The 16,399-nt window shown below is 43.2% G+C and overlaps 2 protein-coding genes across 2 annotated transcripts; both read right to left on the bottom strand.

Moving 5' to 3' along the window:
* Positions 1-4,444: 4,444 nt before the first annotated feature.
* On the bottom strand, positions 4,445-6,031 carry LOC117894680 (gamma-glutamylcyclotransferase). Its single transcript, XM_034801857.1, has 4 exons — positions 5,974-6,031; positions 5,144-5,282; positions 4,948-5,081; positions 4,445-4,888 (listed from the first exon to the last, which is right to left on the bottom strand). The coding sequence occupies exons 2-4, from the start codon at positions 5,246-5,248 to the stop codon at positions 4,567-4,569; spliced, it is 561 nt and encodes a 186-aa protein (XP_034657748.1). The 5' UTR covers positions 5,249-5,282; positions 5,974-6,031; the 3' UTR covers positions 4,445-4,566.
* Positions 6,032-6,403: 372 nt separating this feature from the next.
* Positions 6,404-7,267, bottom strand: LOC117894679 (gamma-glutamylcyclotransferase). The gene is made up of 2 exons (XM_034801856.1): positions 6,834-7,267; positions 6,404-6,772 (listed from the first exon to the last, which is right to left on the bottom strand). The coding sequence occupies exons 1-2, from the start codon at positions 7,211-7,213 to the stop codon at positions 6,451-6,453; spliced, it is 702 nt and encodes a 233-aa protein (XP_034657747.1). The 5' UTR covers positions 7,214-7,267; the 3' UTR covers positions 6,404-6,450.
* Positions 7,268-16,399: the final 9,132 nt, after the last annotated feature.

Genomic DNA, 16,399 nt, shown 5'->3' with positions numbered 1-16,399 from the left:
GTACGCAGGGCGCGAACAGGTGCAAGGAAGTGGTATCAATAGCTGAAAATGTACCAAAGGGAAACAACTATTTTCTTGTTAATTAAGTGACGTTCAGAAGAGCTCCTGAGTCAGAAACTTCTTCGTGAAAATCATGGCATTAAAAAGTTAACATTTTATCCGAACTCTCAGCAGCTTTAGAATGAATTAGTCATCCTTTTAGACACCATGCCCCTGCCCAGTCTCTGCCGCTAATGCACTTTTGTGTGCCTAAAATATTTGTCATATTGCACGTGCCACACACACCCAGGCGGCAACAATGCAACAACACCCACAGCGCCACAGAGGGCGGCGGGCGAGTTGGTGACACCGAAATCTAGCCTCTGCCTCGGCGGCATCATGTCGTTTAATTAAAAAATGCCCCAAAAGCATTTACCCAAACCCAAAAGGGCCAAGAGCAATGCAACCATTGATGCAGCAGCAGCAGCAGGAGCAGCAGCAGCATCAGGTTTGGGTGTCGAGAGGGATGAGGGAAGGGCTCGTGCATTTTAATGAAAACGGAAACCAAATAATCAGGAAGTGACAATCTGGCCAGCAGCCAAGGGGGAGGCCAACGGTCAATGCCGAGTGGAACGCCTCGGAACAAAGCCTCGACAAAGTGCAACCCGTGGAGCGTATGAATTTAATGATTTAATCGCAGCAGCATCCCCCTGCCACGCCCCAGTTGACACTCCTGCTGTTGCGTGTCGCGAGAATTTGTCAAAAAATGCAACCTCAAACGAGGAACGCTCGGTCGCCGCCTCAGGGAAATGGCACAAAACAGCGCCAGCCAAGTGTACAAGGACTTCCAAGTCCTGCGGTGCCCAAAGGCTCGCACCGCCTGCACTTGCAACGAACTTATTGACTTTGCAGCCCACTCTCTGGCGGTACTTTCGGCTGCTGCTGTCAGTGTTCCTGTCAAATCCTGGCATGTGGTCAACATTTAAGTGTAATTAATGCCCGCGGCCAGTTTGAAGTTGCATCTCCACCAGAACTCCGTCTCTGGCGGCTGCTGCTGAAATATGAAAACCAAATATTGCGCTTAATTTGATTAGCGTGTCTGTGTATCCGTATCTGTATCCCAGTGTCTGTATCCCTGTCCTGTCCGCTTGTGCACCGCACAGATTCCAATTGCATTTTTCAGTTTTATTTGTGCAATTCCCTGCATGTGGCCCGCGGCACTTGCTACTTCTGCATCGCTGCAGTTGTCCTCTTCCGGTCGTGGTGTGGTTCTTCTTTTTGTTTTTTTTGGCTTATACACACCCTGTTTTAGCATGGCAAAAGGTGTATATAAGTGTCTGGATTCCGTATGCCAACGAGAACTAAGTGGAGAATCGGTGGAAAATTGTTGTGATATTTTTAGATAAATTCTTTGACTTTGCCGCAAGTATTTTCATCATTCTTAACGCAAGTTTCTAGGATATCTCCTATTTCTGTACAGTCTCTAAAATCTCTCAATCCTTTTGTTGGTCTTTTCTAGACACTCGATCGCTTGGGTCTGGCTGCCATCAGCCATAATGGAAAAGCCCCCCGCAGGTGATTGACAAGGGAATTGCCAATGTGGGCAACCGGGAGTGAGGCCAATCTATGGGCATTTTGTCCCCCAGAGACCAAGCTCCTTCCCTTGAAATTGGGGCGCTCACATTTGCATTTGCTTAGAAGAAGGCGTCTCTCCTTTTTGGCTAATCGGAAAGTGTTGCTTCTTTGGGTAATTAATAGTTTTGCATCATCAAAAACTTTGCGCAAACACTTTGAACTGTCAGAAACTATATGCAAATGGGCCATCAACTTCAGTTTCTTTCCCCGGTTTCGCCGTTTTCTTGGGCAGGCTAATTGAATTTCCGATGGGTCCGTCGAAAAGGAAAGGTCTTTTCCCTTTTCCCAGCCACAGTCCCGTGTGTGTTGCCTTTGACGCCTCGTGTGTGACGCATAATTACAGGCATTTGTGCCCCAAGAGTTCCTCAATTAAAATTCATTTGGTTTACTTTATCGTGTGGATTGTGGACTCCTTCCTGGTGCGTGTGGGTGCGGGTCTCTTTTAGTTTTTGATGTCGAATAGTTCGCAGTTCCCGTAGTCGTGCGGTTTCGTGTGCCATTTTTAATCCTTTGTGCCGCTGACAAGGCAATTAATAATGATTTGTGGTCGCTTTGTGTAAATGAGTAATAACATTCTGCAATAACTGCAATAATATATTTAATTGGTTTCCTCTTTTTTGTTTTGCATCTTCTCATAGCGCAGATTGATGGGGAAATGTGCAACTATTATGGGAACTTTTCAAATTAATTCTAGACCCAACAACTACTGGCAGGCACTGCCCAAGTGCAGCATATTCTTTCCCCACTTATACACATATCCAGCGTTGGGAAAAACCAATGCAAAAAAAGGAGTAAAAACCCCCATGGCAGTCATAATGATGACACACTTACCACATAAACCGCACGCACACCACATATAACCCTCCCAAACCCTCCAATCCTCCCCCACGTCCAACCTTTCGGCACAACTCCCCGCCAGAGTCCACCCAAAACGGTTCAGAAATTCCCAAAAAAAGGGTTGGAAAGGCTTTTCGCAGCTTTCAGCTACCAGAATTGCCACTAAAATGCACGCTAATGAGTTTCAATTACGACCAAACTGTCACAGGCGAAGGACTACAAGGACGAACGGGGGGGAGCGGAGACGCATCTGAAACAGTTTTTATTTTTATTGACATGGCGGCGCTTTCAGCCACCTCCAGTCACCATTTGGACTGGCTGCTTGTTGTCGTCGCTTCTGTTGTCAATTTGCGTAAAATTTTGCCTTTCTTTTTGTGTGTTTTTGCTGTTTGTTGTTGCTACTTTGATTGAAACTAAACGACGAGCTGAGCTGGCGCCCAAGGTGTGGATGGGGGAGGGTAGATTAGGGGGGTGCAGGAGAGTGCAAGTGCTTGATTTTAATTAAATTCCCATGCCCACAAAATGCGACACCAGCAGCAGCTGAGCCCATTCCAGGCAGAGTCCTTTTCTGCTCGTCACTTGTCGCCGCTTAGACTTCTGCGGCAGTGTATTTGTGGCGCTGTGGCTTTGGATTATAAATTCAGAGTTCAGAGTATTCGCTGCTCGGTGTGCCAGACTGCTGCTCTCTTTTTTTTAACCCCATAAACTTTTATGATTACAAGAGCCCCCAATGCCTCAATGGTGTTGCTGCTGCTGTTGTCGCTTACTTTGTGGCCTGAATGCTGCTGCTGCTGCCGCTGCTGCTGGGCTGTGGCTTGTTGTGGCACATGTTACATCGACGAGACTCTTCTCTAAATGGTTATGGCGCCCGTGCATTTTAAATAATTAATGGCCGGGCTGAGCACTTCACTTCCATTGGACACGGCAGCGTCGACGCTCAACGGGTGGGGCGCCGCAAATGCAATAAAAATGTTGAGCCAAAAACTTTGACCAAGATGAAAAATAAAAGAAGAAAAAGTTTTTGCCCAGACATTTGCCGACTGTGGCCAAACATCGACTCTGACTTTGACTCTTCGGACTCGACTGCATTTCAATTCCCAAACGATTATAAACTGGAGAGTGTCGAGCAAAGTCTCCAGTTCTCTGCAGCTTCCAAATTTAATTTACAACTACACAAAGTGAACAAACCGCAACAAGCCAAGCCAGCAACTTGGTGAGAAGTTTTTACTTTGTTAAAGTCGGGCAGGGCGGGAAAGGGCAGGAATTGTATTTGCCAGCGAAAGGTACAAGGGACCTAGGACCCTGCCATCTTGGGTCAGCTGCAGCTGCTCCTGGAATTAGCTGCTAACTGGGGGGCCAAGCCCAAGCGATAGAGAGAACTCCTGCCGAAACAGGGAATTATGTTTATTATTACCCGAACACACACAGACACAAACCGACACCGGCAACTCCCCAAGCAATATGCAAATGTGCAGCTCCCAAAAAGGACGAACTCTACTCTGAAGAGTGCTCCGCCCTGCCACTTGCTGCCGAAAACTTCAAATTTAAATTAATAAGACAGCCAGGAGGCGGTAGTCGGGATCGCCTGGATGAGCTTCGTTAGCTTTCAGCCCGGAATGCATTTTTGGAGACCATCATCATCGGCGTCGTCGGAAGTAGCAGCGGCAGCAGCAGCAGCTCCTGGAGTGCACACTAAATTGCACTTTAATTGCACTTTAGAGCACGAGAGAGACAGAGATCCAGTCGGGGTAAAAAGTGCAAAACTTTTGTTTTCTTGGACGGCCATTGTCTGAATGGGCATTGGGTCTGCTGCTGCTGGCAGACAGGAAATTGGTAATCATCATAAATAAGTGATTCAAATTAATTAAATTCCACTTTTTGGGACAAAGTTTTTTTCACGCGTGAGCAGAGGTCATTGAAAGTTTGGGAACAGACGGCAAGACGTAGAAGAAACCCATTGAAAATAAACTCGAAAGATCAATTATGAATCATATTTTTAGGAATGTTAAATGTCTTTGATTTTGGAAAATAATTTTATTGGAAACCATGGAAAAATCTTAGAAATGTCCTACAAAAATATGCCTAAAAGGATCAGATCTCTAGTTTTTTTAGCTTTCAAGAAAGTTTCACTTCGTCCAGTTCCAGTTTCTTCTCCATGGCGGGCACCTGATTGCCATTGTGCTTGAGCCCCCTTAGCCACTTGACGTAGTCCTCGGGTATGCCCGTCTCCTGGGCACCCTTGACCAGCACCTTGAGGTACGTCTGCGAGGGCTGTCGATTCAGGGGAATACTTGCTGGCGGAACGCTCTGCCCGTGCACCTCCATGAGCGGCTGGTTGGTCAGGTGATAGGCACGGCAGATGATGTCTGTGTTGCTGGTCAGCGAGAGAACTGGGATACTGATCGGAATGTACACGCCATCGGGCACACTCTCCTGGCTGCGGAGAGTAGAGAAAAGTTAACTTCTGTAGAGTGTTTCTGTGCCTGCTTGGCATACTCATCTAAATCCTTCAGATTGCACATGTCAATCTCCCATATGGCGCCGTAGACATGAGCTCCAGCTGTGGGCACAATCGTGGCAGGGGCGCCCAGCCAGTTCTTGGATCCTGTGTGAAAGTCCAAGCGGTAGTTCTGTGTGGGGAATATTGGTTATATTTTCAAACACTTATTTCTGCAATGAGCTCCCCGATTACCTCTAGTCTTCCAGCTCCGATTCTCTTGGCAGTGGGATTTTGTATGTGGATGCGGCGTGCCAGCATGTTGCTGCCGAAACCGAAATAATAAAATTTACAGGCCATGGCCAATGGGGAGTAGTGCCGGGAGGGGAGGGTGCTGTAAGAAAAAGGGGTTTTATTTTGTAATTTATATGTTTATTAATTTATTGTTGATGGGCCTTCGGTTAATTCTTAGTTGTTGGCAATATAAATAGTAATTTGGTCAATTCTGGCTTTATTTTCTAGTTACGCTAGGCCAATGTATTCGGAAATGATTAATTTATTGGCATAAAGAACTCGAGACCATCTGGCACACACTTTGTGTCTTATGTCTAGAGTCCGTTTCTGTCCTTTGAATTTAGGTATTTTTTTATCTATATATTGGTGTATATGTATATTGGAGGCCGTTGGCGTCTTGAATTAGAATTGTTTTTGGCTTTTTTGTACATATTTATGTACATATATTTGGAATTAATATCTTTTATTTTAGTTAGTTAAATTTTTAATTGATCAAAGTCAGTCATTTCGTCCAGTGTGCTTGTTGGTTCCGAACTTGACTAAAACAGAAAAAGCTTTGCCCATTCGCCGATTTAAAAAATCTATACCATAAATAACACTAGTAAAAAGCACAGCAGCTGTCGGCCAGCTGTTCGAAAAGCTTTCTTTTTGCACTTTGTTGTGGTTATTTGTCAATTGCAAATTCGCGTGTTTTGAAACTCGCAATTCACTTTTTTGTAAATATTTAAATGTTTGCTTTACTAGATTTTGTCCCTATGTTTACTATTTCTGCCAACCTTCACGTTACACACATTTTATAAAATAAAACTCAACAAATGGTCTTTGTTTACACCGCCGCCACGCACCGCACCACACTGCCACTGGGAACAAACTGTCTGAAAATAAGATAAGTAGAGACGGACAAGGCAGCTGATAGATAAGAAGGAAACTGTTCCCAGTCGGGTGCTTGTCTTGGCTAATGTATGGAAACAGCACAGTAGCGCTTGGGATCGCTTCGTTTAACGAGCGTGGTGGCGCCACTGTGGCATGTAGGAAAGGTGTCGTAATGGTGTCAGTTTTTGGGGCTTCGAGATCTGCAAAGTGCGATAAAACTTAATGATACTACTATTAATATTTGCTACTAAACGACGTACATAACTCTCGATTAATTAACTCGTTTTTATTTGATTAATTTTTGAATTTTCATTGGTTCCTTTTGCAGATGTTACACTTTAAACAAAAGCTATAGGGATGCCCATATGTAAATATATCCCTGCATACCATCCCACTTATGGCAGCACAACATCCTGCAGTTCAAGCTTCTCTTCCAGACTGCTCTCCACCCTGCCATTGTGCTTGATGGAGCGCAGTCGAATGACATAATCTTCGGGTATGGAACTCTCGATGGCTCCCTTGATCAGGCACTGCAGATAGGTCTTTGATGGCTGCCGCCCCTGGGGCACTTGATCGGGCAGCATGTGGTAGAGATTGGTCTCCGGCTGGTGGCTTTTGGTCAGCATGTAGGCACGTGCCGGGGTGGCAGACTCCTCATTCCGGAGCTTTACGTACACTGTGAGTGCCTCATAGACGCCTAGATGTACGCCCTCCTGGCTGCAAGGGAAGTAATGGGGTTTTACATCGCTTTCATCGCCTTCCTCTCTGATCTACCTACTTGTCTATGTCATCCAGATTGCTGACATCGATCTCCCAGAGAGTGCCCCACGTGTGTTCGCCCGGCGTTGGTACGATTGTGGCCACAGCTCCCCTCCAGCGTGGTCCCTCACGTGCAAAGTCCAAGCGATAGTCGGGGAGAAGGGCTGCCCCCATCCTCTGTGCTGTGGGGTTTTGTATGTGTATCCGCTGGGCCAGCATATTGCTGCCGAATCCAAAGTAGAAGAATTTGCTCCCATGAACCTCTGGCAGCACCTCCACACTGCCATTCCCCGGGATGTAGCTGATGCTATTGGTGGCCCCTATGTTAAAGCCATTGGATATCCGGAGTGCTGTCAGCAGACAGAGCACCGAATTGAACAATCTTGGTTGGTTGTTCATTGAAATTTCAGATCTATCTGCCTGCCTGCCTGCTGGCTCAATGGCTACTAAGCTCTGATCAGTTTTTTGTGAGCTTTTTTCTATGCTTTTTTTTGGCTACTTTTTGTTTAGATTGTGCTTTAGATTGTGTCTTACTACGAGTACTCTTTGTGCATTATAATCGGCGCTTAAACAAGTTTCTTTCTAGTTTTGTTGCTGAATATTTGATTCGTTGTTAATCCGAACTGCTTGAAGTAACAATTGCAAAAAATTTGCTCTTGCTTTTATAGCACCAACCACAACCCTTTCCTACCTTGGCCTTGGCTAATATGTGCTTACAGCTGTTTTTATATTTGTTTAGTTTCGCAATAAATAAGAGCATCTGGACATAGCTTCTAGCTCTTTGCCTCTGGCAAAGAAGAGCTACTAACCTGGAGCTTTCCTCTCGTTTTTGCTGCTTATTGTGCTCTAATCGGAATGAACTTGAATTAAGTGCTGTTTGAATATTTCAATGGGCAGATTACTGCTATAAATATGTACCGTGTGTATGTGCATATCAGTACTTACAACCCCGAACGTCTCTGACTGTCTGCCATTCTAGAATTTGTATAATCTTCTGCTGATAATGAGCAACATTTGAAGAAGGGAAAAAAATCGCTATAAGAGGTACTGCTCTGTTGATAAATCTCTCCCCATTCAGCTTGGTTTATTGTTTGCCAATTTTATTGCAAAAGAAAATTGTCAAAAATCGAAATGGAACCCACAAGAAGGGGAACAACGGGCGACCGGGCAACTGAAAACCGATTCGTTTGCCTTTCGATTTCAATATTTGGTGACTGAAACACCAAAGTGATGGGGGGATGAGGGAATGGCAACTGAAATGGGTTTGGATTGTGTGTGTTTATTTGGTTAGCCGCAGTGACAGGCATTTGCTCTCTGCGCTCGCGAATATTTGCAATGATTTTCGCGATTTTATTGTGCAATTTGTTGCATGTTTCCGCTGGATGTTTGTGTGGCTTGTGGCGACAACCCATAACCAGGCCAGATCCGCACAGAACAGAGACCGGGACAGAGCTGGTCAGCGACAGGCGACACGAGTAGAATATGTTAAGAGTGTCACAGGCCACGTCCTGCCTGACAGGAGGCTGCACTTTCTGGTGATTTATGGGCTGAAGGTGGGCAACCATTATTTCGAGAGCTTTGCCCGACGATCTGTAATGCATTGACACTGATTTTGCAAAATTACAAGCATCAGGAAAGGTTCCAAAAAACCCAATTAAAGCTTCAGAGATTTACTATTACCATTCCTTGGGTTGCTGAATTTTTGCTTAGACTTGCTTAGAGACTTTCTGGCCAACAACCACTCGAGTTTGTCACTTAAATTGCTTGATTTATGGCACTGCCTTGCCGCAAATCATTCAATTGAGAGAGCCAGCCTACCATCATTTTGTGGCTAGAAATGGAAAGCCAAGTCTGTGACATAAATATTCATACATGTGTAACCCACTTACCAAGTGGGAGTGTGCGAGTGGCCTGCCCTGTCATTGTCGTCGTATCTTGGTTGAGTTTCACGCAGACATGAGCACATAAGCAGCAGCCATAGATGATCCCAGAGAGCATAGTCATCATCATCATCCGTGCTATTATCAGTTACATTCAATGCAAATAATGAAGGCAGAGCTTTGGGTATGTACATACATATTAATACATACATATTTATGTATACCGCATGTGTGGCAAATGCCAGCTGAAATCATCATTTGTTTTCACCTGATGCTAGTTTTTGTCATGTAAATATCGCACATCAAATGTCTTTGGTTACTTTTAGAGCGCCCTTACCCTCTCTCACGCACACACATATCTGTGCATAGATATAGATCCTGACGGCAGCCATATGATAAATGGATTTTCCGCTTCCACGAACTTTGAATGTTGTCGCACACAGCACGCAGCAGCAGCAGCAGCATCCAACACCCAGCACTTGGCTGCCTCTGGTTTCTGCCTCCTGCCTTTCCCTCGTTTGCTGTTCTCATTTAAAGTTTCCCGCGTAAAAGTTTTGCCTGCTTTCATATGCATATATGTATGTATGTACTGTGTATGTATTTATGCACATAAATGTACAGTTGCGAAAAAAATAATAGCACCACTACAACACATTTTGTTCTTAGACAAAAAAATAGCAATTACTGTGGCGATTTTTTTAAATTTTTAGTTTTTTCATATAGTTAAGTATGCCCCATTAACAAACAAAGTGTTGCCTTTCTTCAAAATTCTGTCTTTATATTTTTTTTTTTAACTTTAAGAAAAAATACCACGAATATGGCGAAAAAAATAATAGCACCGTTAGCACTATTTTAAGTGAATATCCGAAATTTCGCGGAATTGAATTTGTATAAACCACGACTTTATTAGTTTTAACTAATATTTCATTGTTTCTATCATAAAAGCTAATAATAATCATTACAATAATACGTGGAAAGCTCTGAAATGCGAAAAAGCGCGACCCTTAAAAAAATTTATGTTTGACGTAAAACTTACAGAGAATTTTGGTCAATTGGTAGGCAGTTTCAATAAAATGATTAAAAACGCCTTAAACTATGAAGAAAAGTGTAAAACACGTGGATGAAAACGATCTATGACCCCTTTTAGGGTCAAAAGGCTGATTCGCGAGAGCAAGAAAGTTCCCTTCAAGCCTGCTATCGAGCCTAAAAAAAGAGCTTAAAATAAAAGCGACGGGCTAGAAAGTTTGGAAATATCTTAGACAACATAGCCTAAAAGCCTGCTGCCCAAAAAAAAAACTTTTAAACGCCAGACAAATTACTAAGCACATGATGTTTGCAAGGGAGCATGCCAATTGGACATCCCTATAATGGCGCATAAATTTTAAAGTCAGATGAGTAAAAAGTGTTTTATTTACTGAAAAGGGATCTCGATCATACTTAAGACGTTCAAGGAACACCAGTACACCAAAGAAAACCATTAAAAATAAAAGGTTGAATTTAATGGTATGGGCCTGCTTCTCTTACTATGGAGTAGGGCCAATACATTGACTATAAACCATCATGGATCAGCACGTGTCCTTGAATTTCATGGAGACAGTAATGCTACCCTTTGCAGAATACGAAATTCCACTGTATGGGTCCTTCAAACGGAAAATAACCCCAGCATGAAAGCAAAGGAATGGTTCGGGGCCAACACTGAACGTGTTAAAGTGGCCTGCACAGTCGCCTGACATAAAACCGATCGAAAATCTGTGGTCCGACGTCCAGAAGGCAGTTGCTGATTCCAAACCAACCACTGTCGGATCACTTTGAGAACAAATTTAAGAGTCCTGGTCCAAAGCTTCCCAAAAGCTATGCCTGGACTTAGTGGATTCCATGCCAAGACGCTGCGCAGCTGATGTTGCCAAAATAGGACACTGAACTAAATCTTGAATGATGAATATTGATTTAGAATTAATAGTTCAAAAGTGTTAATTAAGAAATTCATTACTTGTTGGTCATTTTTTAAATTTTAAATCCATTTTTCAAAAGTGGTGCTATTATTTTTTTCGCCTAATTTTACTAGTTGAAAAAAGTTCCTTAAATAACTTAAAAGCCTTACAAAAAGGTGATTTTTTTGTTGTTCCCAGATTTGTAAGAGTCTTCCCTTTCTAAAAATGTGCTTAAAGTTTCCTTAAAGTTAAAAATGTGAGTTGGGCAACTATTTGAAAATTGCTTGTGGTGGTGGTGCTATTATTTTTTTCACAGCTGTATGTATTGGCATATCTGAATATCTGTAGATATAACTGTTGTGCACAAGCATATTTTATGTGCTCGTCTCCTTTGTGTGTTCTCTGTGTCGCTTGTCCATAAGTTTGCTGACGGCAGAGGCATGACGAATAACGGACATTTCAGGAATGGATTTTGATTAACCCACATACATGCATACATAAAAGCATATCCATTTCGTGTTCGTTATTTGTAGAATTAAAAATGCAGCAAATGCATTTTTCGAACCAATAAGTACAGTGAAACTTGTGCCCATAATGGAAGGTAGCTTCAGAGTACTTTAATATCCAAAAATTGCAGCACCAAGAACGGTATTCCTTCTTCTTAAACTTTGTTATAACTATCTGAATATGAACTCAATTCTCCTCATGTGTTAGACCTCTTTTTGGTGTCTGTCGTTGGATTAACAGACAGTGCTGGTGCTGGTTGAAGCAAATTAAATATTCAATAAAGCGTAAATCGATCAATTTAATTAAAGGCCACCAGCGAGCCAATACCAAAATGAGTGTTTGCATTTTATTTTATTTGTGTGGCTTTGCAGTACAGTTTTTAATTAATTTTTAATGCTTTTGGCACAAAGCAAAAAACACAAAAAATCAAACAGACACCGGGCGAATATCGCATGCAGATTTATGAGCAGCCAAAGGATGTTTGTGCTCAGCTTATGTACAATGTATGTAGCTGGAAGTATCTATGAAATTGATTTCCGACAAGGCCTAACACGAGTCTGCCATTAAACTGATTGAGCCGCAAACCAAAGTATCCCCGCAATACACATCCAGCGGCCCCGAAATTGCCAAGTAAACGGATTAAATTTCCGATTTTCAATAAGCGAAGCGAGTGAAAGAGGAGCGCAGATGTGTAGCAGTTTCATTATGGCTATCGAATACTCTGCAATGTATATTATTCTGGCATTATTAGTATTGCATCTTCGTTAGTTTCCAAAGAGTTAAGGGGCTGGAGTAACCAGCCTGAAATAGCTACACTCGCTCCTCAGTTCTCTGAAAGTTCTCTGGAAGTTACTGCAGACTCCATTTAACTGCCAGAACTACCCTCAGCTAGGGTATAATTATGAGAGGACTATCTGTCGTGGCTGTAAAATTTCGTAATCAATTTAAGCGCTCGAAAAAATCAACAAAAGACTCTCTCTCTCTCGGAGATTCTTTGGCAAGTCACGTTGTTTGATTTCTGCTGACACACGGTATGCATGGGTGTCCCATTGACATGGGTGTCTTCTCTCTCTGTGTGTGTGTGTGTGTTTGCTGAGTTTTTCAAACTTTTTCGAAAGTGTGGAATGGTTGTCCAAATATTTGGCTTGAAAAATGTACCAAAAATGAAAGTATGAGACGCTAAAAATACATTTCCTTGTGGCGAAATGCAAAAAAGAGTGGAGACAGGAGTTTGTGGTGTTTGAAAACTCGAAAATCAACTAAATTTTACATTATTCTTCTCCTTCTGCATACGCGCGAGCATGGGGTAAAAATATTACCCATACGCGGTGTGCTCACCTGCAAAAGAGATTTGGAATCAACATAATCATGGCGCTCTCATGGCTCTCATGGCTCTCATTTCGCTCGAGGGTCAGCTACATTATTAGACTCGTTGGACAACAACAACAAAGTGATAAACAGCGCATAGTAGTCAATTGGGAGGGCAGGGAGTCAGTCGCTGGCCGTCTGACAAGCTCGTTACAATTTATGTTTTGTTTGTATGGCTGCCATGGTGTACGGGGGAGAGGCCACTCGCATGACGCACTAATTTGTGGCAGCTTGAAGTATGTCCTGCTGCATGCTCCACTCTGCTGCTGTCGCCATCGCTGTCAATGTTTGGACATTTGTCGATGGCCATAAAACAGAAGTTTAAATATTAGATCGCCCGTTGATGGCCGGACAGGGCAGACCTCGTGGTGAGTTCTACACATACATACATGAAAGGGAAATTTATTGAAATAAATGTGTGGGTACATCCGCTCGAGTGCACAGTCCATTTTTATTCTAAAAACGAAAACCACAACAAACAATGGTCCACAAATTGTAATTGAAATTTAATCGAAAGCAAATACGGGAATAAACGATTCTCGTGCACAACAGCAAATATTCCCCAAACTGCTGCTGTACCAAAAATAATCGAGCTAAAAACTATCCCACAGCGCACATTGTTTGTTGTTTGATTCGCAAAGAGCAAACGGGAAATAAAAACACTTTATTGACTGTCAAAAGATTGACCAAAGATAATAGTAAATATTTGGCATACAAATGTGTGTGTCAGGCGAGGTGGACCAGAGTTCACAGAGAAAAATAACAGAAACATCAGTTAAAATATTAAAACTGAAGTGAACTTTGTTTTGCTCTCTGTGTGAACAGATTTCTTAGAACTCGTTGCGGAAACTCGTTTCTTGGAAGAGCTTTGTTTTGCTCCGTTCACGTGTATACGGCAAATTTTTGTGTGGCATTTTCAGAGCCCGCATTCAACCACAATGAAATTGCCTGCAAGGAGCAAGCTCTAATTTGCATTATGGGGTGGGTGCAGATATAGCAGCCTCCCACACAGCAACAACAGCAAGACAGCAACATCCATCGGCAGCAGTTGCAACATCATCGGCTTGTCGGCTCTGTGAGCAGGGTGCACGCTGCTGGGAACTCTTCACATGTCTCTACATGTTGCTGTTGGCTTGACTTGACTGCAGCCGCTGTGCTTGCTGCTGCTGCCTGCAAATTTAATAAGCCGTAAAATGTTGTGGCAGGTCGCGGTACCTAGACGCCGTCGTCGTCTTCTCTAGAATCTCTGCTTGTTCAGGGCTAATTAATTAACAAGCAGGGAAAACAGACTGCAAGTTACTAAGGAAACTGTTTACTGTCTTTGGCATTGTACCTACCGACATGCAGAATTTTTGGTGTACATTTTTCTAGTACAAAGAAAGTAGAAAGTAGGAAAAAGTCTTCGCTTTCCGCAAATGCACAAAGTTCTATTATTTTTGCCACGAAAGATTTAGCATTCATGGAACTGAATATGCTTTTTATACCCCGCTGTCGAGCTGATGTAAGCCTAGAAAATTTGGTTTGCCAATTGCTATGCCTGATTCGACCTGCCTGAGCTCTTCAATCTCCCTCATCCTAAAATTGATATTCATAGGGAAGAACTCTCCATCCTTTACTTTAATCTCTTTTCATCTGAAGGAAAATACACAGCACACAGCCTGGAATACACTGATGATCGGCTCTTTACTGACTTTGCCTGTGCATTTTAAGAGACATTTTTGTTCGTAATTCCGCTACCAGGGTAAACAAACGTTTCGAGCATAGTTGTAGTAGCGGCCATCTCCGCAGGCGATATCCTTTGAGGTGGGTGGTCGCACGGGAACGTCGGCTTGAGCAACAATTGCCAGAGTAAGAGCCAGTAAAAGACCCAGGCTGCCTTGTACGAAGTTCATCTCTGCTGGTCTTCGTTCTGTAAACGCTGTTGGGTCTGAATCGGATTTTTATAGCTGCCAGACGTGGAGAAACGCTGAAATTGGAGTGTGCCAATTGATACGCCATAATCAGGCGGCTCGATTAAGTTTGCTGCAGCATTCAAGGTCATACCGGTACTTGGCTAATCATTATACCCGGTACTCGAAGAGAAAATAGTGTATATTGTACCCTGGATGTATGTAACGCACAGAAGTGGACGTTTCCAACCCCATTAAGAATGTATATTCTTGATCAGCATCAATAGCTGAGTCTACGTCTGTCTGTCCGTCTGTCTGTCTGTCTGTCTGTCTGTCCGTCTGTCCGTCCGTCTGTCCGTCTTGTTTGTCGGCTAGTTCTCAGAGACTTTAAGAGCCTAGAGCAACCGAATTTTGCCACCAGAATTCTGTATGCTGTACACTGTTACAAGTGTATTTAAAAAATTATCCCGCCCTTTTCGGCGCCCGCAAAGGGCGAAAACCTCCCAAAGCCACAATTTTGAAAATAAAAGAAAACTAAAAACGCCATTTTGTAGGGAAGGACCATATCTAACAGACTATCAGATCACCTAACTGGGATCCGATTGGATCATTATTATAGCCAGAATGAAGAAATTCATTTGCAGTGGCTAAACGCACCCCGTCCCGCAGCTTATATATGTTTTTTTGCACATTGTCTCATTCACACTCGGCTTCGCGTAGTGTGCGGCCTCTGCCTCTGCAGTGACTCTGCAGTGTGCGGCTCTAGGGAAGGGCTAATTAATTAACAAGCAGGGAAAACAGACTGCAAGTTACTAAGGAAACTGTTTACTGTCTTTGGCATTGTACCTACCGACATGCAGAATTTTTGGGGTACATTTTTCTAGTACAAAGAAAGAAGAAAGTAGGAAAAAGTCTTCGCTTTCCGCAAATGCACAAAGTTCTATTATTTTTGTCACTAAAGATTTAGCATTCATGGAACTGAATATGCTTTTTATACCCCGCTGTCGAGCTGATGTAAGCCTAGAAAATTTGGTTTGCCAATTGCTATGCCTGATTCGACTTGCCTGAGCTCTTCATCCTCCCTCATCCTTAACTTGATACTCATTTGGAAGAAAACTCCATCCTTTACTTTACTCTCTTTTCATCTGAAGAAAAACACACTACACATGGCCTGGAATATCCTGATGATCTGCTTTGGCTTTTACTGTCTTTGCCTGTGCATTTTACGAGACATTTTTGTTCGACATTCCGCTACCAGGGTAAACAAGTGTGTCGAGCATAGTTGTAATAGCGGCCTTTTCCGCAGGCGATATCCTTTGAGGTGGGTGGTCGCACGGGAACGCCGGCTTGAGCAACCATTGCCAGAGTAAGAGCCAGTAAAATACCCAGGCTGCCTTGTACGAAGTTCATCTCTGCTGTTGGTCGTTCTGTAAACACTGTTGGATTTGAATCGGATTTTTATAGCTGCCAGACGTGGAGAAACCCTGAAATTGGAGTGTGCCAATTGATACGCCATAATCAGGCGGCTCGATTAAGTTTGCTGCAGCATTCAAGGTCATACCGGTAGTTGGCTACTCATTATATCCGATACTCGATGCGTAAATAGGATATATTGACCCATTCGTCCCCATAAAGGATATATATTCTTGATCAGCATCAATAGCCGAGTCGATTGGGCCTTGTCTGTCTGTCCGTCCGTCCGTCCGTCCATCCGTCCGTCTTTTTTGTCGGCTAGTTCTCAGAGACTATAAGAGCTAGGGCCACCAGACTGTATGCTAACACTGTTACAAGTGTATTTCAAGTGTATCTTCAAAATTTTAGCTTTGGGAGTTTTTCGCCCTTTTGGTGGCTCTAGCTTTTATGGTCTCTGGGATCCAGACGCTCAACAAGACGGACGGACGGACGGAAAGAGGAACAGATGGACGGACAGACAGACAGACTGACACGGCTTAATCGACTCGGCTATTGATGCTGATCAAGAATATTTATACACTTTATGGGGTCGGAAAA

The sequence above is a fragment of the Drosophila subobscura genome, chromosome J (genome assembly GCF_008121235.1).
Source record: "Drosophila subobscura isolate 14011-0131.10 chromosome J, UCBerk_Dsub_1.0, whole genome shotgun sequence".
Taxonomy (NCBI): Eukaryota; Metazoa; Arthropoda; class Insecta; order Diptera; family Drosophilidae; genus Drosophila; species Drosophila subobscura.
The sequence above is the reverse complement of the archived record's forward strand: the minus strand, read 5'-3'. Positions and strand labels throughout refer to the sequence as shown.